The sequence below is a fragment of the Sceloporus undulatus genome, chromosome 4 (assembly GCF_019175285.1).
Source record: "Sceloporus undulatus isolate JIND9_A2432 ecotype Alabama chromosome 4, SceUnd_v1.1, whole genome shotgun sequence".
In the NCBI taxonomy this organism is placed as follows: Eukaryota; Metazoa; Chordata; class Lepidosauria; order Squamata; family Phrynosomatidae; genus Sceloporus; species Sceloporus undulatus.
This window is the reverse complement of record NC_056525.1, coordinates 204,089,166-204,116,761: the sequence shown is the minus strand read 5'-3', so window position 1 is coordinate 204,116,761 and position 27,596 is coordinate 204,089,166. Positions and strand designations below refer to the sequence as shown.

Genomic DNA, 27,596 nt, shown 5'->3' with positions numbered 1-27,596 from the left:
CAACTGGCCCTAATGGGCAGACTCTAGTTTTACGGAGGAAATTCATGCAGCCATTTACTGAATTAGATCTAGACTGAGTCTCATTTACAGTAGCTCAAGCCTGAACGTTAAAGATTTATCCAAGGTGATGTTCCTTATCCTCCAAAAGTTTGAATTAAAACCCTAAAGTGGATGGAGATAATTGACTCTGCTCTACATACGATGGAGTCTGGATCCAACCCTGTGCATACTGTTTAGCCCAAACCCCGTGTTAAGTAATGACTTCTAGACCTGAACTGGGAACTAGCAATTGAGAATTATTAGTCAATAAGTAAATCAGCAAGATAGAATATACACTTCAGTGACCACTGAGTACCATTTTAAATCTGTGATTGTACTTACTACAAGTTGCTTCTGCCCATCCTCCCACTTAGAAGGAGAGTCATTACTTTCAGAGCATTCACTAAAACAGAGTTGTGCAAATCATGCCAGCTCTGCTCCCAAATTCTGTTATAAGTTTTGTGTTAAACTTTATGGGAATATAAAATAATAGGCAATATCACTTGTGTTTTATATTTTAATGATTTCTGCCATGACAAATTTCATTCACAAATGTACTCAGAGGGTAAAGTATGCACATATTGTTGATAGACATGGCAGAGAATCACAAATAATTAAAATTACTGCCATCCTCCTAAGCAAAGACTGATTTCTCTTATCAGTCTCCTATGGGCCATATAGTACAAGGGTTGTGTTTTCCTCTGACATAGACATAGCCTTAATGTTGGTTAACTCCTTCAATAGCCTTCGTAAGACAGTGATTACAGGTAAGATTGCAACCACTGTAAAACAAAAGAGAAAGACAGTGTGCTTGTGGAATTCTGTGGTCTGCAGAAGTACAATTGTTTGTTTCTGTGTCTGTCTGCTTGTCTGTCTATCTCGGGGGGGGGGGGGGGGGGGGGAACGCTGCCCCTCCCCCCCAAAAGGCTGAGTAAACTCAGTGCAGAGGGGTCAGAACACCTACAAGAGAGGGAATGGAATGGAGTATCCCAAAACAGGTAGAACTGACTTTATTGGGTGCCATAATGAAAAGGAGCAGTCCACATAGCAACATTTTGTTGCAGCTCCCATTTATATTATAGCTTCTTGTGGCTGAGCTAAACAAGTCTGAAGTAAACGATGACCCTTGCGTCTTTGCAATGGCAAGATGTCTCCCTGATGTGATCCTGCAGACTTGGAGTATTAAGTTAATTTCCTCCTGGATTCTGAGCTGTGGTCTTTTCTACCCTGGGGAGAGCATGTGAAGAATACAGCTTTTGACCGAAGGACAGAGCAGATAGGTTGAAATTAGATGCATTCAATTAGAATATGACAAACTGCCTATCTAAATGTATCTGTCACAGTGTTACTTAAACAATATATTGTCCTGTTCCCACATTGAAGAAAGCTCTCTCTCTCTCTCTCTCTCTCACACACACACACACACACACACTCACTCACACACACACACACACACACACACACGAAAAACAGCTATACCATCCACATAGGTTAGTTGCTTTGAGAAGTTAATTGTAGACTGCTGTGATGCTATGGGTATATTTCCATCTAAGCTCTATTTCTCTCCATTTTGTCACTTCATGGAGAATCTGTATCCAGGATGGATTTTGAGCCATTTCAGCTGACACACACTGCTAGATATTTCTTGCGTATAAGCTTGTTAAAAGCTAGTCATCAAAGACTACATAACTAGCAGACTACAAAGCCAAATTTCAGTTTTATAGCACAGCCACCAGAAAGGAGAACTATTCACATTCTTCACTGTAAATTTATTGGTAGTCTTTGAAATAGCCATAGTTTCAGAAACTCACTTGTAATGTGATAAAGATAGCTACCCAGATAACAACTGCTGGAAAGAAGAATATGGCTCCTATTGAAAATGCTTTTCTTGCAGCTATGTTCATAATCTCATATAATGGCTGTCCATCCCTCACCAGAATAAAAGGGGCCAATGTGGCATAGTGACAATGTGGAACTCTGGAGACTAGGGATCAAATCCCCACTTGTCCATGGAAACCTACTGGATGACCTTGAGCAATCAGTCTTGGAAAACCACGTGATAGGTTCACTTTAGGGTCACCATAAATCAGAAACAACTTAAAGGCAAACAACAATAACAGAATGAGGACACAAACAAATATCTGAATGAAAGAGTTTCACCTTATTTGAGTACCATCCAGTATCTGAAATGGGAATAAATCTAAGATAAGTATAGACAATCTCATTCTAGCCCAGGGATCCAACCTGGAGTTCATTGGCTGCCTACCATGAAGTTGGATCAAAGGGATCCCTCACCACTCCACAATGATTAACATCCAATGATCTTATAGACCACAAGGGGTGCTTCTTTTATCAGCTTCTCAAGCTTGTCAGTGATGACAAATACTAACAATCTTTCACCTCCCCAGTGCCTAAGGCCCAGTATCTTGCTGGACACTCACATTAGCCATATTACTGTCATCCCAGTAATGTACCAAAATGTGAAATAAGCAATGGAGATGTTTCCAAACATCTAGTTAGGGCACACCAAACCAAATTATACTTAGCCCCTGGAATGGGTGACAAGGTAATCGTGCACTATTGTATAGGATGAATGGCCAATTTCACCATGTTTAGTAGCTGTTTGGTACTATAAGCAAATTTATTTAAGGCTATTAATATATTTGATTTTTGCTTGGGATCTGATTCCTGAATATAAATTACAAGATGTTGGGCTCAGTATTACATCTAGTTAAGCAACATAAATCTCATGAAAGTCAATGGATTTAAAGTTGGCTAAGTGTAGAAAATTTCTGGAGAAGTGAATACATGAAGGCTGACCACGTGTACCAGTTGTTGGAAATTACAAAGTATAAAATACACAGAAGCATAGAATAGGAAATGGGGATGGATGGGCCAGCAAGTTTCTGTTGTTAATTTTTGTTAATTTCTGCATCTATTGTGTTTTCAGACTCCAAAAATTGCATATACTGTACTAATTCTTATTTAAGTACTCAATTTGCACATGTTTACTGACAAATATATTTGATCTGTATATGTACTTTTTCTAAATGGCTTTTATCCCTCAACATGTGTATTTAATGCATTTTTGTGTGTGTTCTTGAGCCAAGAATAGCAGCTGGAGGTTACGCTTGTCTCTTTCACTGTCTCTTTCTAGCCTTGCTGCTAGCCTTTGCTGCGTCTTCCTTTGCCTCCTCGCTCCCCTCTTATCTCTTTCTCTGTCTGCCTGTCCATCCTCTCTCCCTCTTTTCCCCATGGCCCTCCCATGTGGATGGAAAGGGCCCACATTCTCTTTCTCCCTCTCTCTCTAGTTCACTTTCATCCCTTTTGCCACTCAGAAATAATGCTAAAATGCTAAATGCTAAAACCTGCCCTTGCAGCAACAAGTCATTCAGCCAGTCCTGTGGTATACCCTCTGTGAGAGGTACTTTTGAGTACCCTGGCTACCTGATTAAAATCCCATGCCAGTGATTGAAACCTTTATATGCAGACAGGCCTCCTTATCTGCCATCAGCGATAGAGGTAACTATCTCCATAATCTGCAAAGCTCCACCTCTCCCAGTAGGGAATGGGGCTTTGTGTTCACATGTTGCTTTTCACTTAAAACAGTGACAGGGAACCTATGGCATGCAGGCCAGAGATGGCACATGAAGCCATTTTCCCTGGCACACGGAGGATGGGGCAGTGGAGAAAGAGGGGTGCGCCTGTTCCTCCTCCTTCCTGGCCATCCCAGGCCTTCAGCTGCCTCTCCGGGATGACGCAGGAGAAGGAGAAAGAAGAGGGGCATGTCTGTTCCTCTTCCCCCCCCCCTCCACATCCCTGGGGTCTTCAACTGTTCCTGGAGAGGCAGATGAAGGCCCTGGAGGCAAGGGGGAAGAAGTCCAACCCCAGAAGTTTTGCCCCCGAAAGGTGGAAGTCCCACCCTCAGCGCTGGGTAATACACAGTGCTGGAAGGCCTTATAGTTAGGGCACTCAGCCCCCAAAAAGTTTGCCATCACTGAATTAGAACATAACGTCAATCTTCCATAATAAAATGTCTCCAAACTTCTGTTAAACATTTATACAGTGGGCTCTTGGTATCTGCTGTGTTTTGGTTTCAGAGCCCCCTGTGGATACCAAAATCTATGGATGTACAAGTCCCATTATAAACAATGTTGTAGTAAAAAGGTGTCCCTTATATAAAATAGCAACATCAAGGTTTGTTTTTTGGAATTTGTATATTTTTTATAATATTTGCAAACTATGGATGGTTGAATCAGTGGAGAAAGAATCTATGGATACAGAGGGCCAGCTGTATTACTCTTCAATCTTCATCTGTCATATTACCACCTTGGATGCTTTTAAGAAAGCCATTAAGACGGATCTCTTCTGGCAGGCCTTTCCAGCAAAGCCAACATGAGCTATATATCCATCCTTCTCCATATCCCCAACTACATAAGATACAAACCCTAACTCTGGTTCAGCTATTGCATTTGACCTGTATTGTATTATATTATTGTGTATGCTTCGTAACTTGAGGGTTATTTTTTGAGGTTTTAATGTTGTAAATTTATATGCTCTGTATGTATTTTATCTGCTTTGATCCTGCCTCGATCCATTGGGAGAGGCGGGAAATAGAAATAATAAATTATTATTATTATTATTATTACTATTCATCCATAACTGGGGGGGAAACCTAACACCACAGTTCTATACATATCTACATAGAATTAAATCCCACTGAATTCAATGGGATTTATTTTCAGGTAAATTGATATAGGATATATGTAATAACATTCACTCATATTTCTCATCCTCATCTGTTACCTGTGTCTCCCATCTCATCTGCCCTTCTTTCAGAATTTAATTATAAGATTTTGGGAGTAGGGGGTTGAGTTTGCTTCCCCTTGTGTGTATGCTTTAAATCTATGCATAGGACAATGTATTTTATGTATTTTAAGCAACTGATTAGGTTAACCCAGTCTCCCCAATGTGATGCCCATCATCTCCCATCTGCATGGCTAAAGCCATTTTGGACAACTAAAAATCTGTCCCCAGTTAACTGAACATCAGAATATGTTTAGGGAGATGAACAAACTTCAAAGCGCAAATTCCATTTTAGGAATTCAGTCTTCTATGTGAACAAAATGGAGTTAATGCCAGATGTAACCCATGTACATTATATGCAAAGTACATATTTACTTACAGTTGTTTTCCTGACATGCAGATTTGTAGAGGTTAAATCTAATTCCTTTAATCAATTAAGTCTTTCCCTCCATTGCATGACACTCTTAGCTTTGTCAAAGCTGAAAAATAATTCTTACTCATCCATATCATTCAACCAATAGTTTTTACCTTAAAGATTAATACTGAGCAAAAGGTTTCTTTTTTAATTTAGAAGAATCTCTTCTAACCTTTCACAAAAGGCTATGATAGGGTTAATCTAGACACATAAATTTCCATGCCATGTATGATTGTAGTAAAGCCTATGATCCCTTGATCGTTGATTAGATTCAAGCTAGCAAATATCTTGTGATTAATCAAAATGAGTTGTTGTGGATGTAGAATAAGTCACCTTTCCAGATGGGGCCGTGGCATCAGTGCCTTTTAAAAATATTTATATTTGTTTTAATCCTTTCCATAATAGACCTGGCTTCTGTTCCTTTCTATAAAATCATTTTTGGTGAATCTAAGCAGGGCTGCTAAGGAGACAAATGCCAGCTGCATTTCTGAACTTGCAGTTGAATCAGTATTATTAGAAAATGTGTATGTAGCTATTATAGTTCAATTTAATAAAATTGTAGTGGGATATGTTTGTTTTAATCTGTTGGAAGCTGTATGTTGTACTATGTAAACAAAAAATTGAATGAACTTGTATATTTTTTCTGGACATAATATATTGTCTTTTAAAAAAATTAACAATAACATGAAACATTTGTTTTGTCTGTTTTTCCTATTAATAATTTGTATCTGATTATCTACATTGGAATGTCTATATAAGTTTCCAAAGGGAACTGTAGATGACTTTAAAGTATTTCTTTAAGTTGATTTTCTATCTAGACAATCCAGTTCTCTGTTTTTCATGCATTTGCACTGCATTGTCATGAAAAGCCAGCATGGGTGTAATGTTTTGGCATGGGATTCTAGGAGACCAGGCTCAGCCATGGATGCTCACTGGGTGGCTTTGAACAAGTCACACCTTCTCATCCTAAATCTTACCAAGAAAACCCTAGAATATGTGCCTTCAAGTCAGAGTCAATTTGAAAACACATAACAACAACAGCAAATTGTCATGGGTTGGTATTCTTAGCAGTTTTGCTACACAAGAAAAAAAAATTCTTCATTGTCTGGGAATGCCCCATGTATGCATCTAACTTGCATACTTACAGCCTCCCCATACAGACCAACTGACAGACAAACTCTAGCCCCATGAAAGAGATGTTTGGACAAGATCCTTTGTAGCTAATTGATGAAAATAATAAAATGTTCATCATATTAGGTATATTACAGGATTAATCATTCTGTCCCTTTTTTCCCCCTTTCTTTTTTTCTTTTCTTTTCAGGAGACCTGGAGAACCTCCATTAGAAACTGGTTGGATCCCATTCTTGGGAGAGGCCCTGAAATTTAAAAATGATGCTACCAACTTTTTATTATCCTTGCAGCAAAAACACGGAGATATTTTCACAGTCTACCTGGCTGGTGAGAGGCGTTTTGTTTTTCCCCTAAGACTTTTAATAAGTGCAGTAAAAGTACCAATGGCCATTGTTGTTGTTGTTTTATTTTATTTTCTTACAAACATATGATTAGCCAGACTGGTGCATTGTCAGTGACAGCATCTTGATACAGCCACCTGACATATACTGCTCACAATACATATACTGCTCCTGTACCAGGAGGTTAGAAAGTGGCTCATAGCACCATGGTTTAAATAGGGAGCCAGGATATTGCAGGTAATTTAGGGGTATGCTGGTTCCATGTAAATTGAGGGAAAGCAGTATTAAAAATTAAATTAGCAGATATAGAAGAAAACATCCTACTGAAAAAGTATCACATGGCTTCTTCAATGGAAAGTCCAGTCTAACTATCCTTGCATTAGAGGGGAACAAAAAGAATGAAGGATCTGGAACAAATCCCCTATAAGAGAAAAGGTGAGTAAATGAAGACATTGTTTGTCACCGGATCTGATGTTTGCCCATTGAATCAGGAGTAATCCAATGAAGTTTATTGGGAAATTCTGATAAAAGGAAGACAAATTATGAGATTTCCTATGACACTGTGTAGTGATAGTCACCAAGAAATCTGGACAAACTAAAATTTGTTTACATAGGCTGATGAAAATTACAGTTGCTGCTAGTCATTATAGCTATATACTAACTCCAGTATCAGAGTATATACTGACGCCAATATTCAATGCCAGTTTCTAGAGTACAGGTATTTATTTATTTTATTTATTTCGAGGATGTACAGGAGAGTGCTGTTATACTCATATCCTGCTTATAGGCTTCTCATTGACATTTTGCTGGCCAATGTGGAAACAGAATGTGTGCCTAAATCAGCTTTTGGTCTGATCCAGCATGCTATATTGCATTCTTATATGTTTATGTTCTTCTGATGTCCTCTTGGCTCTTTGCTGAAATCTCTGTTTTCAATGCCATTCCCTTCATGTCAGAAAGTATACCGAGTAGGATCTTCTTTGTATGACACCAAAGCTATGGCTTTCTCTGCACTGGAAAACTAATTTGGTCCCCTCTGCTGCCATTTAGGCACCCAATCAAAATACTGTTGTTCTCATCTGCTTTTGAGTTGAATCTGCCTCTCCTTTTTTAATCTGTTTCTTTGGTTTATTTTGCTCTTTTGTCTCTGTGTTATACCTTTTCTTTATTTTCAGTGTTATGCACATTGTGTTTTCTTACCGTGCTTGAATGTTTGCCACTGGAGATGTCCCAATTTTTTGATGGAACGTGGAATACAAATATTTCAATAAACAAACCATGGTTGAACTATGCTGCCCCCTATTTCAAAATCAGCACTATGGGAGAGAAACAGATCTGCTGTCGTGGCTTGCTGTATGCTGAAGCAAGACAGGATGACAGGCTCTTAAATAGGATCCTCTTTTCCCCCCTGCATGTGATGCAGTATGGCACCTTGTACCAAATGCAAATCATTCTGGTCTCCCTCATGGATGCCAACAAAGAGTTCACTTTGATTCGGGAACCAAACTTCAGCAAAAAAGAAAAGGAAATGATTAATGTTGTAGGCCAAAGGATGGAGATAGTCTCCCCATATACTGTAATTATTATTATTATTAACCTTTATTTATAAAGCGCTGTAAATTTACACAGCGCTGTACATATAATCTTTTTAATTGGACGGTTCCCTGCCCTCAGGCTTACAATCTAAAAAGACATGACACAAAGGGAGTGGTGGTGGGGAAGGGGCCTTTCTAGTAGGATAATACATATAAAATACATAGCAATATAGGATATGATTCAATAAAACAGGCACCAAAAGAACATCAAATAGTAAGCGACAATTATGCAATGCCTGGGAAGGCTTCTCTAAACAGGATGGTCTTTAGCTCCGTTTTGAAGCTGGTTAAAGAAGAGATGGCTCTTGTTCGCCAGGGAAGAAGGTTCCAGGAGTGAGGGGCAGCGAGTGAAAAGGGGCGAATCCGAGATGGGGCAGAGGAAATCCTGGGCTGGGACAGCAGACCTTGACTACCAGAACGGAGGGCCCTAGTGGGAAAGTGAGAAGAAATAAGGTCTGATAAGTAAGGAGGGGCCAGCCCATGGAGGGCTTTAAACATTGACAGCAGGAGCTTATACTGAATGCGGAAAGGGAGGGGGAGCCAGTGAAGGGATGCCAACACAGGAGAGATGTGGTCAGAGCGGTGGGTGGATGTGATAATGCGTGCAGCTGAATGCTGGACAGAAATTAAAGGACGGAGGTGAGAAAGAGGAAGCCCAGCCAGGAGGATGTTACAGTAATCAAGTCGTGAGATCACTAGGGCATGGACCAGGATCTTGGCAGTAGAGGCGGAAAGATAAGGTCGGATTTAAGCAATATTGTAGAAAAAGAATCTACAAGCCTTGGCTGTGGTCTGGATCTGAGGGATACACGACAGAGAAGAATCAAAGATAAAACCAAGACTGCGGGCTTGCTGGACTGGTTGAATAGAAATGTTGTCCACAGAGACAGAAAAGGAGTGTTGAAGGGTGGACTTAGGAGGAATGACAAGAAGCTCCATCTTGGACATGTTGAGCTTCAAACGCCGATGGCGCATCCACTGCGAGACAGCTGTGAGGCACGACGAGACTTGCTGTTCAAGTCTTGGAGAAAAGTCAGGGGCGGCAAGATACAACTGGGTGTCATCGGCATACAGATGGTAGGAAAAACCGAAAGAGCTGATGAGTTTACCTAAGGACAGTGTGTAAAGAGAAAACAGAAGAGGACCCAGAACAGAGCCCTGGGGAACTCCAACAGATAAGGGAACAGAAGAAGAAGCCTGACCACCTGCAACCACTGCAAAAGATCTGTCTGACAAATAAGATCTAAACCAGTTGAGAACAGAGTCTGAGAACCCAAGGTCAGAGAGTATGGTGCATTACAGACCGCCGCTTTGCGGCGGTCTGCCGGCGCTGCTGTTTGCTCCGCGAGGGAGCCGTAGCAGCCAAACTGTGCGACTCCTGCGCAGAGCAAAAAAGAAGCTCCAAAATGGAGCTTCTTCCTGTGGTGCAGTTATGACGCCGCGAGGCGCCAATGACGCACTTGCGACATCATAAGTGCTGCGCAACGTGCGGACGCACAGCGTCTGCTACGTCAATATGGCAGCAACCGTGTGGAATGGCCGCTGCCATATTGTACATATTCACTACGTACTAGGGTTAGGGGGGTGCGGAAGCACCGCCCCTTCCTAACCCTAATACGTAGTGAATACGTACAAAATGGCGGTTTGTAACCCGCCTATGTCAACTAGGAGACAGTGATCAACGGTGTCAAAGGCTGCAGACAAATCAAGAAGGATGAAAACAGAGTAAAGGCCATTAGCCTTGGCCTGTAAAAGGTCATTCGAGATCTTAGTGAGAGCTGTCTCTGTAGAATGCCTTGGGTGGAAAGCAGACTGAAAAGGATCGAGGATGGAGTTGGCTTCAAGAAACTCAAGACAGCAAGAATAAACAACCCGTTCCAAAACTTTAGAAAGAAAGGGAAGAAGAGAAATCGGACGATAGCTAGACAAAGAGGAGGGGTCAAGAGAAGGTTTTTTCAGAATTGGGGAAATGAGAGCATGTTTGAAGTCCGACGGGAAGGCGCCTGTAGAGAGAGAGAGATTGAAGATATGGAGAAGCAAGGGGGAAAAAGGAGCGATAGAGATTAGAAGACGAGTAGGAAGTGGATCAAGAGAACAGGTTGCAGGTTTGCAAGAGTTCAGAAGTGTAGAGAGTTCATCCAAAGAAGCAGGAGGAAACACAGAAAACATTTTTAGGGGAGGGCGAAAGAAGATTATGAGCAGAAGAGGAATCAGGAGGGACTATCTCAGAGCGAATGGTAGTAATCTTAGAGACGAAATAATTAGCAAAGTCATTAGGAGAGAATGATGAAGAGACAGGAGGAGAGGGAGGTTTAAGCAATGAGTTGAACAAACAAACAAACGCTGTGGGCGCCTCTCATTGGCGGAGATCAATGATTTGTAATAAGTTTGTTTAGCCATAGACAGGGCACGTGAGAAAGAAGAACAAATTTGTAATGAATAAAATCAGCCCACTCTTTGGACTTTCTCCAAAGACGTTCGGCCGCTCTAGAGCAGGACTGGAGAAACTTGATGATAGCGGTAAGCCAGGGCTGAGGCCTAGTCTTAGAGGAAGAAGTGCATACAGAGACAGGGGCAAAGTGGTCAAGAGTCAAGGAAAGAGTGGAGTTAAATAAAGACATTTCTGAGTCAGCAGAATCCCCAAGATTTAGGGAAGAGAGAGATGAGTCCAGGGTCTGACCAAGATGGTTAGAATCAACAGATTGAAGGTTACGAAAATGACGTTGAACAGTATGACGAGGAGGTGGAGTATGAGTAAGAGCAAAGGAGATTAAATGATGGTCAGATAGTGGAAAGTCAAGTGCCAGGTAGTCAGAAATGACGCAGTTTGCAGCAAGAACTAGGTCAAGACAGTGACCAAGAGAATGAGTTGAAGAATTGGAGTGTGGTTGGAGGCCAAAAGAAGCCAGGAGAGAGTTAAAGCGAGATGTTGTAGGGTTATTGGAATCATCAATGTGGATATTAAAGTCACCTAGGATCAAAGTGGGGACTGAATCTGAAAGAAAGAATGTCAGCCATGATTCAAAGTCTGAGAGGAATTGGGCGGCAGAGCCAGGAGGACGATAGATAACTGCAACCTGGAGCTGTAGAGGAAAAAAGAGCCTAATAGGATGAAACTCAAAAGAAGAGAAATGATAGCTGGGGGGGAAAGGTAGAACTTGAAACTGGCAGGAGTTAGATAGCAAGATACCAACCCCTCCTCCTTGACCCTCAGGGCAGCTTGTGTTGGTGAAGGAGAGACCACCAAAAGAAAGGGCAGCGGAGGTTGTTGTATCATGGGCTGGGAGCCAGGTTTTGGTGAGAGCAAGGAGATTAAAGGATTTGGAGAGAAAAAGGTCATGGATTGCTGCTGCTTTAGGGGCAGCAGAGCGACAGTTTCAGAGGGAACAGAGGAATGGAAGCAGGGAGACAGGGAGAGGCCGAATGGGGATCAGGTTAGGAGAAATGTGTGGAGCCATGGGAAGGATGGGATTCACTACGCAGTGATCAACAGGAGAAGGTGTGACAATGGGAGAGACAGGAAAGAAAAAAGGAGAGGTGTAGCTGGCTCTCTTTCTGAGGTGTTAAAGCAGTTAGAGTCTAATGCCAGCTCGGGCCTTCAGAGGAAGAGTCCAATGCAAGCAGGAGGTGGGCCTGAGGGAGCAGAAAGTCTTACTTGCTCTTGCTTCCTGCGGAAAATGCCAAAGGTCTGATGTCAAGCTTTCATTCAATTGTTAACTCAAACAACTAAATTTCATCTAAAATCATGCACTCTCTCCAAAACATTCCAGAACAAGTTTGCCCTTCTGAATATATTCTTAATAACTGTTTTTGATTTGTATTTTACACACTATAAAATGGCAGTTAAGAAAACCAATTTAGGAATTCCTATCATCCCTCTCCAAATCTTCAAGAATAATATCTCATTTTGAACATCAGCAAATGAAAGTGATAAATACTATACCAGTCCAGTATAGGTGTAACTAGGATCCTCTTCTTATACCTTTACTTAAACAATGATAATAAAATGATAATGTTACACACTTCAAACATATGACAGCTAATTAATTCATTTGTCTCTTAGGGTAATCTCTGTGTGCACCCAAGTTAGAAGAGAAGCGATGTATTTATGATTTAAATTTCACCTTTTAACCTATTGCATTATGACTGCCATGAACAGTGTGAAGAACAAGCAGAGGCGTTATAGGTGGTATTCTTTCTCTCAAACACCAGGGTTTTTATGTCTTTGTGACACTTATTGTTTTAATCTTCTCATTTTCTGTTAATAATGAATATTAGAAGCCTATAAAGGAAAAAAGATCAATAAATCTGCTTCTTTAGAACTACTGTGCATCATTATTACAGATTCCACTATACACAGTATTTCACTATGTTTTTCTAAATTGACAAAACTGATATACACTGATTTATCAAACTCTTCACAACATTGCTGTTCTCTCTCTCTCTCTCTCTCTCTCTGTGCGTGTGTGTGTGTGTGTGTGTGTGTGTGTGTATTTCTTGTTACTTCGGTCGCTTTGGTGTGTTGCTAAAGGTCCTGTCAAAAATACTGCCAATATATATTGTTCTAATTATTAGTTCTCAGAGTAGTTCATTTGGAAAATGCAGAATGATGCTTGGAGTTTCTGGCATTGCCCTAGACTGGTGACGTGATTTCACTGATTGTTCTTTCCCGAGTGATGAACAAATGATTGTCATCCTGAAAAGTCTTAAGGGACATGGATGTCATCTTAATAAAGAAATTAAAAAGCACATCTTTCCATGAGAAACAATGTAAATTCCTGACCTGTCGCAGAAAATAGTTCTCTAATTGGTTTTGTGTGGTGGTGCAGCAGAATCGTTTTCCCTAAACGTCATTCCAGCGAATCGCTACTGTACATCATTGTCAACAGTTCAGCAAAATCTTCCTAATAAGACCACTATTACATAAATGTGATCATCTTCTTTCCCCCTCTTTCAGCCCCCAAAAGAATTCTTTCTTAGAAGCCTAACCTATATGGCTCAACCATCTAGCTAGGCATCCGCACCGTTAACCTGAAAGTCTCTGTTTTTCCTTTGTTATTTCTCATGAGACAGGATCTGCTGCTTCTGAAATACTGTATTCTGAAATACAAAGTTAATCAAAACAACTGAGGATCTTGTGGTATGTTAAAGACCTATAAATATATATATCAGTGAAATTGCATGGTACATACTTTCATGCACTGGAGCCAATTTGGTTAGATGCAATATTTGTGATACAGTTATTCTATATTTTATAGAAAGGTGGCCCTTTCATTACAAGCTCATTGCCCCATTTATATTCTCTTACTGTTCTGACAATAGATTCCTAACAGCTACAGAAGCTTTCTGGGGAGCAGATGCATCTTCTGTGTGTTTTGGGAAAGTATGTCTGATATGAAAATATCCAATAATCCTTTAAAAAGCTCGGCAGGTGTAACGACAGTATACTACTGGTGGTGTCAAGCGATGTGTTCTGGAGATGGGGCAGGGAAGGATTTTGATCTGCAGGACCCAAGGCCTCTTAGATGTGTTGGCAATGTCTCCCTGTCGGTTCCAATGGCCCACCCTGGCCACGTTTAGAAACATGGTAGAAAGTTTTTGCTTCTTCTTTTCCCTGGTACTCTCAATTCCACTTACGATTATTCTTTTAGAAGCCACTAATTTTATAAACCTAATCTCGAATGCTTGTGTGAGCCATATCTTCCTGTGCCTCAACACAGTGTCATAGAATACTACAAGCAGGCTGTTTCCTTTATCATATGTGTGTGTTGGTACAGCAGACCATGGACTTGTAATTCATAAAACAATTAAGAAGCAAGATTAGAATAAAACTACTCACTATGCTTGACCTGAGCAAAGAATAATGATTTTAGATTTACTTCCCAGTAAATTTACTTCCATTTAGGAAGTGAATTGCTGATATTAAAATATGTTTGGATATGTTGCTGTCCTGTTTTATTGCTAGGTTACTGAATTGTCCTGTAACAGAAGATTTTTCATATCTTACTAATCATTTGGGGTATTTTGCTAGAAAACAAACTGAATGAAGATTTAACACAGGGGTTGTAGCATACATCAGAAGTAAATGGGCCATAGTGTCCATAGGAAGGAAGGAAGAAAATGGGGACCCACTTCAAGTTTTGTGGGCTTCTTTAAAAAAGTTCCCTTCATGCAATTAAACGGAAAAGCTGACTCTGCTTATTAAGAATTTCCCCATAGCTCTCTAATACCGACATGTCTCTTCATATTCCACTCGGGGGAAGAAAGAATTTTAGCATCAGCAGACATTGCCAGACTCGTAACAAGAGCTTCATTAAACTGTCACTGTAGACCTGGTATAAATGAGTCTAATACTGAAAGCTTTTAGGAAGACTTGTGGTCTGATCCCTTGAACTCCTTGGCAGATGTGCGAATCAGCTCCTGCAACTGAATTCAATAGATGCTCTGGCTTATGAGCAGGTGGAGCTGGTTTGGCTTTCAGTGTTTTCAAGCAAGAAATAAAATCCTTCTTGGGTATTTTACAACTGGCCAGACATTTCTACGAATTTGGAAGGAATGTTTGTTTTTCAACAGGTGAAGAACAAGTGTAGGAAAGGCAATGTCTTGACTGCAGGCATGGGGGTGAGTGGGGAGTACGGTAGAATGAATTTTCGCAGCCAACAAAAGTAAGTACATTCCATTTAAGTTGGGGAGTTATTTATTTTTTAGGTCCACGTGTTCATTTTACTATGTAGTTTTGTGTGAGCCGCATTGGCCTGTGGAAAGGTAGTGTGTACAATTATGTTTTAGTCTCTTTTTGTACTGATGGGTGTGCATGCTTCAGATGGACACATCCATATGCACACATACACATGCACAACATGTACATATTTATCATTGTGTGCCAGCATCTCTTGGTAGACATTTTTATATGTTAGGGAAAAGTTTTGGCCTGGAATCCTGTTATTAGTCTCAACCGGAGTAATTTCAGTGAATCAAAAGCTGAATGGTAAGTCATCATGTAAGTAAATCCATCTGATACAATGGGTCAGCTCTATTTGGGACTAACGATAGGATTCAAGCTAGTGAGGATGGCCACTAGATTCTGTAATAGAAAAAAAAGATGACACTTCTAAGTAGTCTGATGGCCCAGTCCTGTGTACATTCACTGAACTCTTAGAGCTATGCAGCTCAAATGCCACATGTAGTAGTGTGTGCCTTATTGTTAAAATATTCAGCCCCACAGGACTTACCCTCCTAATGTGTCTTGTGTGCTCATACATAAGGGTGAGATAAAGTGTAGCTTGATTCTTTTTCAGAAGCAGTTAGCAGAGTGAAAATGAATTCACTTTCCAGCACAGATTGTAACTCTGATTTAAAACCTTTCTATATAAACACTCCTCTTTGGAATAATTGACCATGGAATCCAAACCTAGACATATTCACTCAGAATTAACTTGTACCATGTTTACTGGGCTTAGTGTGTAAGATACTTGCTTTCTAGTGCAGATCAATGTCATAAGTTTTCCCTTGCTGCAAACCCCTTTTAGCCTTTGGGGCTTGCATTTAAAAAAGAAAAGAAAAACACAATTTAAAGTAAGGAATAGCAGTAGTAAGCATCCATGTAATGTGTTTTGCATTTGTAGCATAACACAATTTGATGAGCTACAAAAATACTTTTTTTTCTGTATTAGAATTCTATATGTCCTCCCTTTTTTCCTCTATTTCCATTTTAATCTCTGTATTGACTTGAAAACTGACTTGGCAAAATGACGGTTCACTTTCTGGCATGTAATAACTAAAAATCATCAGACGAATAGAGGTGTTGATATTCTGACACTTCCTTTGTCAGGGATGTATTGCGTGAAGCCCTACACTTGAATGGACTTACATAGAATAAGTGTGTATAAAGACACAGAGAGCTGAGTGCTAAACAGATTGACTTGGAAACAAATTCAAATGATTTCTAGGGGAGCATAATTTGGGGGGATGATATTAGAATTATATAGGTGTTTTTTCTAGGCAAATGTACTCACAAGAGGGCTGATAGTAAACAGTGTGCCCATGCTATAAGAAGAATTTGCTTGACATTGTGTTGATATTTAAATATATATGAATTGGGGATTGTTTTGTTAAATGTTGGGAGTGGAGATCACAAAGAAGGCAGTTCATATTTTTCATCTGAAAATAGCAGATGGCGGACAGATGGTTTAAATTAATATTAATTAATTTTTAAAGAAATCTTAAATTGTTTACCCTGAATGCTCAAAGTTGGGAAGCTAGCTGACATCTTCAGGTTAATAGCATTCAAAATCAGCTCGTTAAATACCAGAGCAGAGTGTAGTATTTTCAGCCTTTTGGTCACAACTTTGATGCCTGGAATAAAAAAGTGAATCTTGAAATGATTTTATTGTAAAAGATTGGGTTGTGGCCAGAGGGAAAGAATATTCAAATTATTGAACAGTTTGGGGCTAAACTTTGAAGACAGCTCTTATTTTTTTACCTCTGTCTACAAACTGTTAAGATAGCTATATTTTTAATGCACATATACTGAGCTTATGTTTGAACAGTTGCTTCTACCATTTTAGACAAACTAATAGTAATACTACCATTTTAGACAAACTAATACGTTTCTTCTCAGAAGAAAATCTTATGGCATGCAGTGGGATTTGCTCCTAGCTGAATGGATACAGGATTTCAGCTTTAAAGGCTTTCTTGTTCTTTTGTCTAAAAACACTAACCTGCCCTAAGTCAATATTACTTTTGAAAATGTAGAATTTTCTTATTGTCTTTTTCTAAAACAATTATTATATGACTATGTTTTAGGATCGTCATACTTTTATTTTACTAGAGATAGTAAAGGTAATGAAAGATTAATATCTGGGAGAGGTCACTGCCCTTCACAGTCGCAACTGGGGGAATTATAAATTTGGAGTTTCTAGATCAGGCTAGGTTTTAACTTCTAAATGTCATTTTTGTTAATGGATGTATTTAAAAGGCAGCACACCATAGGAATGTGTGACTGGTGTGTTTTTTCCTTATTCTGACCAGAGGAGAATGTTTGACAAATTGAACCAGTCATGCCATCTATCCGTCTACCACCTATCTGTCTAATAGCACTGAGCTGGATCCAAAAAATTCCCTTTCACAAACATAAGTACTGTACTTCGTTCATTGCAGAAATGTCCCTTCTGTCAACGGGAGTTCTTTCTGTTTACAGAAAGAAAACTTTGTATCCAAATGTTACTCTTTTTAGAGGGACTCACTAACATCTTACTGTCAGGTTCAGGTTTTCTCTGGGACCTTCAGATTTTAATAGTTGCAAAAACTTCACAACTAAATTCTACAGTGAAATGCATTTTGCAGCCTAAACTGTTGTTCTTAAACTTAATGTAAAACTTAATTATCTGCATTTAGTTGTAGAGTGTCCACTTCTTGGTAATTTTATCATTCTATCTGGTTTTACAGTATGTGGAAAGCTTCCAGCTTTGGGAATGAAAAAAAGTTACACCAGAGTTAGTTAAGATGCCACGCTTGCCCTAACGTTTTGACAGGGGCAATGGATTCCTCAGTGCTCATCACTTAGGAGGCAGAAGCACTTGTAAAAACTCTGACAGGTGTCCCTTTTGTCCTTCTCCACAGATCGTCTTAATGGCTATATTCTTCAGGGCTTCATTGCAAAAGTACTACAGATAGATCTGTATAAGGACCACTCTTTCTAAATGGAAATGGTGGTAGCTAATCTCACCAATATAAATCTCACAATTTTCAGTAGTTCCAGAAAGCAATAGTTTGCCTTGACTCCCTCAGATTTTATTCTGGACTGATGCTAACCGTACCACTTAAAACTTGTCAAATTCATTTAAGATATTACTTATTTCAAATATATCCTAGCTAGTGTGAGAACTGTGCATGCTTTTGCACACCAAATTGTATTCAAAGGTTATTTCAGGCTTCTGAAACATAACAGACAACCTAGCTAACAGAAGGTAAATAATTTCCAATGGGCCAGTGAAGATTAAAATGGGATAACTGGTGCTATGTCAAATTAGAGCAATGGGATATAATGAAACACCCTCCTGGTCATCAAAGAATGTCGATTACAACACTGGAATAAATGTCTCATCCATATATTTTACAAAAGCACCTAGAATAGTATTATGAAGTTTTTGTCTTTTCAGAAAAATTATGTAATCAAGGGTTGAATGATTGCTTATGTTTGTGGTGTTTTAGTTTGTTTTTCTTCTCTTGAATGTGGTGAGACTAATGTGTCCAAGAGCATTATTTTAGTTTTTATACTGTAGGGCAGCAAAACATGATATTGTTTCTTTCTCCCATCTGAATGTCTGCCCAAATGAATGGAAACAGTTAAAAATATAAATTCATTACAGTAGTCATATGCTTCCCAATATATTGTAGCCATTGTGTTATAATAAAAGTGTAGGCTTCAATCTTCTGCACACTTACCCCATGTAAGATGAACTGGACACATGGGACATATTTTTTAGTAAACATGCCAAAAATTGTTCTGCATAAGTGGAATCCTAAACAAGTATACTGGGAAATAGGCTCCATTGCAGACAGTTGACTTGAGTGATTAGGGATTAGGATTGAGGTGTTACATAAGAAATCATGTAAAGTGTTTCAGAATTCATCCTGTGGATTATATTGTTAAATAATTTAAGAACCTATAAAAAGAGAAACTACAGCAATTGATTTGTTTTCAAGAGCAAGGATGCTTGCTGTAGAACAATTGGAAATAAGTAAAAGGTCAGTACTGGAGGAACATTATACTGTTGATGTGTAAGTGAAATGAATGGGTCCTAGAGCAAATCAAACCTGAATTCTCACCAGAAACCAAAATGTCTAAACTGGGGGGATTGCAGTTCAGACACGTCACAAGAAGACTCAACTCTCTGGGAAAGGTAGTAATGCTGGAAAATGTTGAAGGCAGTAGAGAAGGATCACATTACAGATATAAAGGAAATCACAGTCTTGAGTTTACAAGATCTGATCAGGGCTGTTAAATCATCATCTCTTAGAGGTCTCTCATTCCTAAGATGGCCATAACTCAAACCCAACTTGATTGTACATAATAACAAGTGGTAGTACAATAATAATCTGTGACATACTTTCTTGATGAAAATTAATATACAGATAAACAAGTGTGCATAACACTTATTTCGGGGGGGGAATGTGAGGTAATCTCCCCCCCCCTCTCTCAGCATGCTATAGTGATTTGAGCATTAGAACATGACTCTAGAGACTAGGGTTCGATTCCCCGCTCTGCCATGAAACCCACTGGGTGACCTTGGGCAAGTTACACTCTCTCAGCCTCAAGGGAAGGCTAGGGCAAACCTCCTCTGAACAAACTTTGCCAAGAAAACCCTCTGATAGGATCCCCTTAGGATTGCATAAGTCAGAAACCACAGGAAAACACACAACAACAAGAGAGAAAGATTGTTTAAAGAACAAAAATTTGTTTAAAGAACAGTTATTTTCAACCTATAATACCTGCTTTCATCTACTGTGGCCCAAGTATGTAGTCATGTTGTCACATGTCAAATCAATCTTTCTCTGAAGTGTTTTATTCTAGTTTTGGAACACTTTACATTCCTTTTACTTTGGTATTTTCCCAGATATCACCTCTTCCACACTGAAGATAGTATTCATCCCACAACTGCCAATTGAGTGAAGCATTCAGAGAAGAAATCATGTTGGGTTCAATTGTCATATTGAGCTTGACCAATATATTCTTCTGTTTCAGGTAGATATATTACATTTGTATTGGACCCCCTGCAGTTTGCTTCTGTAATCAAGAATGGCAAACACCTGGAATTCAAAGAAATTGCAGATCGGATATCATCCCAAGCATTTGACCATCCATCTATTTTAAAAGAGAATTACTCAAACCTAAGTGAAAATGTGCACAGGAATTATCAGTACCTTACAGGAAAACCATTGGACACACTCTCTGACAGCATGATGAAAAACCTCCAAAGTATATTTAAGACAAAGTTCTCACAAGTAACAGATTGGAAAATGGAGACAGTGAATAAGTTCTGCTTCTCCATCATATTTGAAGCCAGTTTTAGAACACTGTATGGAAAAGATCCTGATGCAGATGGCCACAGTGTTACTGATGCCATCGGAGACAAGTTTCTCAAATTTGATGCCAAGTTTTCCTATTTGGCTGCAAGCATACCAATTGAATTTTTGGGAGAAACCAAGGGAATCCGGAAAGAACTCATCAATTTTTTTAAACATGAAAATATGGCAAAGTGGTTGGGAGTTTCTGAAGTAATCCAAGACAGAAAAAATATGTTTGAGATGTATGAGGAGCTTGGAGACTACGACAAAGCAGGTGGCAAACTTTTGAATGATTGCTTGTCTAGAATCAGATAATTTATTAGAGACCTTTGAAATAAAATGGCAAAATGGCGACCTTGAACATTTTTAATGTTTTTTTTCTAATTGGCTAATGATAAAATGTTTTATTCTGAAACAACCCTGTATGATAATTGATTCTCTCTCTCTCTTTCTTTCTTTCTTTCTTTCTCTCTCACTCTTTTTTTTTTTTTTTGGCAGAGGTGGTAAAACAAGATACTTAATGGTGATAATGAGAGAGCTTATAACAGAGCTGCATTTCCTCTCTTTATTTCGCCCCCACCCCCACCCTGAAATTACATTTCAAACTATTCTCATTAAGCAGAAAATTAGACTTCAGAAGCCTATTGGTCCTCATTAGCATTCACTGATCCTTGGCTGGGTCTGTGTCCTAACATCTTTTAATTAGCACACTGCAAATCTAATCAGTGTAATAAACGCTATTAATCTTCCTTTTCACTTATTTTCTCCCAGCACATCATTTTGCCTTCATGTGGGCCTCTCTGGGAAACACAATTCCAGCTACATTCTGGACCATGTATTATCTTCTACGGCACCCAGAAGCTCTTGCAGTGGTGCATGACGAAATTGACCATTTGCTGCAGTCAACAGGTCAAGAGAGGGGGCCAGGATTCAACGTCCGCCTCACCAGAGAACAGTTGGACAACCTGGTCTACCTAGGTAATTTATTTTATTCCACCTGAAGAAAAGTAGGTATCTCCCTGTAAACTCAGTTTATCACTCATTCTGTTTAGTGAGAAGGTGGAGAACACAGCTGCTTAATTGACATAATAACAACCATTTACATCAAATATAAATTATGTAGTTTATAGCTGGTGATACACTTGCTGCATGTAAACATAAAAAGCCCAGGTAATTAACTAGGCAAGGTGTGGAAAAGGCTGAATCAAAGCCTTGCAGTTATTTACAAAAAGTTTATGCATATTAGGTTTGATTCTAAACATCTGCTGAAGTGGTAATGCATTTTAAAAGCCTCAGTGCTCTATTGTATAGGCATGCCTTTACTTAAATTGAAAGGGAGTTATTTGGAACAATCAATGTACTCTCAAATTATAATTACGTTTTACAATAATCTGTCTTTTTAAAAAGTAAAGTAAAGAATGTGTTCTAATGTATGGTATAGATAGTTTATTAACAAAGCTGAAGGAAATACAAATGTTTTTGAGGCAAAATAGTTTTTTGTAATATAGTGTATATACGACAAGGAAATCAGCTGGTAACCAAGTTATAAAACACTTCTGATTGGAAAAGAATATTTGAATAGAAATTAATGGTGATGGTGTTGGCAGCAGTAGTAGTTTTCTGGAGAAGCAAGGTCTATCATCCTGACTTTTAAAATGTAAGTTAGAATGAAAGTCACTTGAAACATCCACAATGATACACAGTACAAACCTCCTGTAGGAATATAGCTTTATACAGTGCATGTGAGAGGAATTGGAAAAACAGCTCTAAGTGTCTGTCTGCACATATAAAAATTAAGATATGTAAAAAATTATACACTGAAAATACTAGGTTAAGAATCCTGATAAATTACTTTAATGTTACTTTCAAGTGATATATTCTCTCTGTCCAATTCATTCTGAGATGCTAAAATCTAGTTCAAACCGATCTGTACCAGATATCCTTTCTGAATATTTAAATTGGTTCAAAATCATATTGAATGGTAAGAATTTTAGTGAATGGCAAGCAAGAATTGTTGCTCTTTCACTCTAGTGTTGAGGATTAGCAACCTTGGCATCAAGTAGATGTCTCACAGTTCAGCAGTTGAACTCTTGTCAAATGTGAAGCTCAAAACAGCTGTAATACAGTGGGTCCTTGTTACCCGCTGGAGTTTGGTTCCAGGATCCCCTGTGAATAGCAGAATCTGTGGATGTTCAAGTCCCATTAAATGCAACAGCATAGCAAAATAGCTTCCCTTATTTCAAATGGCAAAATCAAGGTTTGCTATTTGGAATTTATACTTTTTAAAAAATATTTTCAAGCCGTGGATGCTTGAATCCGTGGATAAAAAATCTGTAGATAAGGAGGGCCAACTGTACTGGATACATATTGGCCTTGGATGAAGCCCAATGTCCAAGTCAAATTGGGCTCCTTCAGATGAGTTTTGATACTTTCTGAGGCAAAGTGGGCTTCCTTCTGAGGCCAACAGAACTGGACGTGAATTTGTGCAAAGCCTCATGTGGTCTTTAGATTTTATTTCTGTGACAATGTTTAAAATAAGGGGCAGGCTTGGATAAGGGAGTGAGGCTAAATGACTGAAAAAATAATCTTCTCTTCTAGAGACTCTCTGATCTTTGTGCTTTGGGTTGAGGCAGGAATAGGGCTGTTAGATGGCCATTCTTCCACTTCTGGCTTTACAGGACTCATTTCACCAAAGGCTTTGGCAACATCTCACTGCTGCAACTTGCAAGTAACCCATTCTCTTCAGAACAGGCTTAATGAAACCCCAATGTAGGGTACTACTATCCCTACACATTGTAGTTGTCTCTCAGACACTGTACATGTGTGCAGGGGAGCAGCAGAGTGTGTTGCAGAAAATTTAGTTCTATTTCTATATCAGTTTTGGGACAGGAGCCCAGCCATTTAGAGTCTTTTTCCTGGTGCACCAGTAGAAAGGGTCACAGTCAGATTGCATTGTGTGTGTGTGCATGTGTTAGTGCCCTCTCTTTTTTTCTTGATTCCCATGTTTTACTAAGCTCATTCAGTCAAAAGAGAAAAGAAATGAAAAAGCTGGGGGATGAAAGGGCTATAGGTTGACCACTTAAGGTACGGAACCAAAATCAGGTGCATGTCAATGGTGAGGTTTAGCAGCCTGTGGCTCAGTGGGAAGAGGCAGGAATGGGGCATATGTGCCCTGTTGTCTCTTCTGCAACCATGAGGGAACTTACTGGTTTTTTTTAAAAAAAGCATCTGTTGTGGCCATTCTTTAATTCTTCCCCCAGACATGTATGTACATGGATGCACCTCCACCTATTCACCTTCCCTGCCATGGAAAGAGGAGGAAGGGAGGGTGGAGATGATAACGGCCTACTTTCTCAGCTTACAGTGGCTGCTACAGCTACTGTTGATGTTGTGTTCATTGTTTTCTCACCTTTCTCCTTCCATAGAAGGCAAGGGGGTCAAGGTAGGTAACTTCCAGTAGCCCTGACTGGTTGGCAACTCAGAAACCTAGCCCTTCCTAGTATAGCTTGTCTGTGTGTCTGACATCCATCATCTGTGCCATTTTGAGCCAATACAAGAACCACCAGTGAGCATTGGTTGAAGCAGGGAGTTTGTTTCAATTTGCTGTGGTGGGGTGCTTGAACATAAGTTAGACCGCAGGCTGTTCCTGGTGAGAAATAGTTTCCACTCCTTCCAAACAATTTTGGAAACCCACTCCCCACCCAAAAGGGCTCCAAGGAGTTCACTTAGGGTTGAGTCTCAGGATCCAGCCTTCTGCTGAAGCCTTTGGTGAGAGGAAGAAAATTCAGGGCAAGTCTTTAAAAGTTGGTTTGTGTGCTGTTTGTGTGTGTATTATTTGTTATGCCTGTTGTCTTTTATTTGAAAGACATAGTGTGTGCAACCAATGCCCAAGTCAAACTGGGCTCCTTCAGATGAGTTTTGGTACTTTCTGAGGCAGTGGGCTTCCCTTTTGTTGTTGTTTGTCATCAAGTCATTTCCAAATTATGGCAATACTAAGTTCCTTTAACATTCAGAGTGTCATCACAAATATTGCTATGACAAAAGTGCATTTTCTGATATTGTGAACATCAGTAGAAATAACAGAAGATAATAAAATAAAGTTTTAAGTTTAAAGCAGTCCTTGAATTCCTTGCATAAGTAAACAGATAGGAGGAAGTCAAAGTGAATGTTCTGCCTCTCCTTTTATCCTTTATGTTGGGGTAGCCCCACCACATTCTCCTGCATTACCTACATGGCAGCAAGAGGAGATGAATAATGCCTTTCTAAATGTGGATATTTCCCAAGGTGACGGTGTTGAACCATGATTGAATAGACTGAAATTTTTCCTGTTGTTTCTGTTGTTGTGTGCCTTCAAGTCATTTCCGGCTTACGGTGAACCTAAGGTGAACTTATCATGGGGTTTTCTTGGCAAGATTTGTTTAGGGGGGAGTTTGTCATTACCTCAAACTAAGGCTGAGAGTGTGTGGCTTGCCCAAGGTCACCCAGTGGGTTTTTATAGCCAAGGAGGAATTCGAACCCTGCTCTCCAGTCATAGCCAAATGCACCCATGTGCTTAACACATCAAGCATATAACATGGCTGAATGCTGTGACATCCTTTTGATATGGGTAGTGATCAGAATTACCAAACCAAAAACTGGAGATGGCTCCTAGTAACAAGGAACAGCTGCTAAAATTCACTCTTCTAAACAATCATTAAAGATACAGGGCCCCTCTCCAATTTTCAGTCTGGCAATCCTACTAGGGATTGTCTTTAGGACTTGGATTTTGGGACAAAAATCCTTAGCATCTGGGATAACCAACTTCCCATTAGTTTCAGTCTTCCATGTTTCTTTATCTGCCCAGCCATTCTCCCAGAAGCCTTAGAATCCCTGTTTTTCTTAGACTCCCTAATTCTCAGAATTAGAAATCCAGTCCAGCCTTCATGTGTTGGTTTTCCATGCATCACTCCTCATGTTGTTCCAACATGTGCTGAGTAAATCTTCTGCATAATTAATTTAACTTGGTCTATGGTTGTTTATTTTATACACCTTTGTTCCTGCTTCGTTTGTTTATCCTTGTGTGTAAGTTTATTTGAGGTGTAATGAGCTAATTAATTCCCTAGTAGGAGCTTCCAATTCTGCCAAGAAGTAAAAAGTTATTGGCATTTTTTTTATGCTAAAGGTGTTTAACATTTTTTTTTAAAAAAAACATCTTTACCTATTTCACTGAAATTTGGCAAGCTTAATGCTTCTCTAATGGCCTACTAAGCCTACTAATATTTTCCAATAGGGATGAAGAGGGGAAAAAATTAACTAAATTTGGATCCCCCATGTTAGTCAATGAGATATACAAACCTTTAAGCTTGTAAATTTAGACTTGGGTTCAGGACACGAACTGAAGTGGAGTGGCTCCAAATCATTATCAACAGAAGCAGGACATCTTTCAAAGCATGGAATTGGGATCCAAATCAAATCTTGTAGTTGGTACACATTTCTACTAGATTCTTGAAAATGCCCCTGGTGTTGCAGCCATCCCTTTAGTGTGAATAAGATGGTTGGCATTTTGGCTCCATAACTCATTACTTCCTCTAAGTTTAGTCAGTCAAAAATGTAGTAGGCTTACTTTACTATTGTTCATGCTATGTCTTCTCAGTACATGAAAGATATGGTCTGTTTTCTGTGATTTTTGTTGTTCTGCTCCTTCAACTCAGTAGTCACATGGCAATCATACCTTGGGTTTACAGACAGCCACCCCTTCCTTGCCAGATTGGGGCTGTTGCAACCGCATGCCATGGCGCAAAAAAGCCGCAAAAAGCAGCTTCTGAAAGCGCTCCCTAGCTGCGGTGGTGGCTGTTTGACACTTCTTCGGTGCAGTGCATGTAAACGCATAGTCCTCATCTCCCATTCTGCCTTTCCAAGTTGTCAGTGCCATATAGAATAAGTGTCATAGATATGAAGGTGAATGCATCCAAGAAAGACCTTATTAACATCCTGGCCTCCAGATGTGTTTGACTTAATACCTATTACCACTGATCTGCCTGTCTACTGTCATTCTTTTTTTTTTCTTAAATGACAGTACATTGTAATTCTTAACATTTGTCTACACACAAACATACTGAGCTAGTATGGTAGGCTGAATTGAGAGGTCAGGATTTGATTTCCCACTCAGCTATGGAAACTCACTGGTAGACCTTGGGCAAATCACACTGTCAGCCTTAGGGGAAAGAAATAGACTTGCAAGAACACCTACGACAGGGTCAGTACAGTTCAGAAGACTTGAAGGCACATAAAAAGAACACATATAAATTATAAATTTATCTACAAAACATTCATAACGTTTACCCCTGCAAATGTCATGGCTGTATACAAAAATCATAGATTAAAGTGGGCCCTTGGTATCTGCTGGGTTTGGTTCCAGGACCCTCCATGCAAACCAAAATTCATGGATACTCATGTCCCATTAAATACTATGGGACAGTAAAATGGTGCCACTTATATAAAATGGCAAACTCAGGGCTTGCTTTTTAGATACAGTAATATATTCACATATTCAAATGATGGATGGTTGAATCCATGGAAAAGGAATCCATGGATACAGAGGTCAGACTATATACTATTGTATATTGAATAATTTTAATATCCTGCTTCAATTGTCCTTTCCCACCTCATGCCAGAGAGAATCTTGCAAACTCTTCCCCCCTACTCCATCTCAGAAAAAAGTGCTAGCATCCTTAATTGTACACTACCAACACGTTTGAACATAAACAAATTCAAACTGGATTTATAAGAGCTAAGGAGGCAAAGCCCTTTGCCTTGATGGAGGAGTCTGTCAAATTGCTAACCTCAAGTTCTTTCTATCTTGTTTATGATGAAGTGTGTGAAATTGGTTAAATTTTCAATAAAAATTTCTCACCCACTTGAATGTGCATCACTTAGAGTTGTGATCAGATTGCACTCTTCCTGCTTTTATGGTTTGAAGACAGATCTCTCTAGTTGATTTTTTTGAAGCTGCTCTTAGATTTATTCCAGCGGTATAAACAATATTCTCAACAATATTTAATGAGAAAGAGTATTTAAAAATGCCAATAGCTGCCATTTTTTCATATTTTAGGATAGTATGAAGCAGACAGTAACATGCAGCCACCGTAAGTCATCAGAAACCCTTATTTTTCAAGATTTTTTTAGACTTCCCATGCATAGCACAGTCAGAATATCAGTCTC

At 39.3% G+C, this 27,596-nt stretch overlaps 1 protein-coding gene across 1 annotated transcript in view; it reads left to right on the top strand.

Moving 5' to 3' along the window:
* Positions 1 to 27,596, top strand: part of LOC121927910 (cytochrome P450 7B1) — a 127,193-nt gene that overhangs the window by 86,700 nt on the left and 12,897 nt on the right. The window contains exons 2-4 of the mRNA XM_042461949.1: positions 6,582 to 6,718; positions 20,074 to 20,670; positions 21,168 to 21,374. Of these exons, the coding sequence (XP_042317883.1) occupies positions 6,582 to 6,718; positions 20,074 to 20,670; positions 21,168 to 21,374 (941 nt within the window). The remainder of the gene's footprint in view (positions 1 to 6,581; positions 6,719 to 20,073; positions 20,671 to 21,167; positions 21,375 to 27,596) is intronic.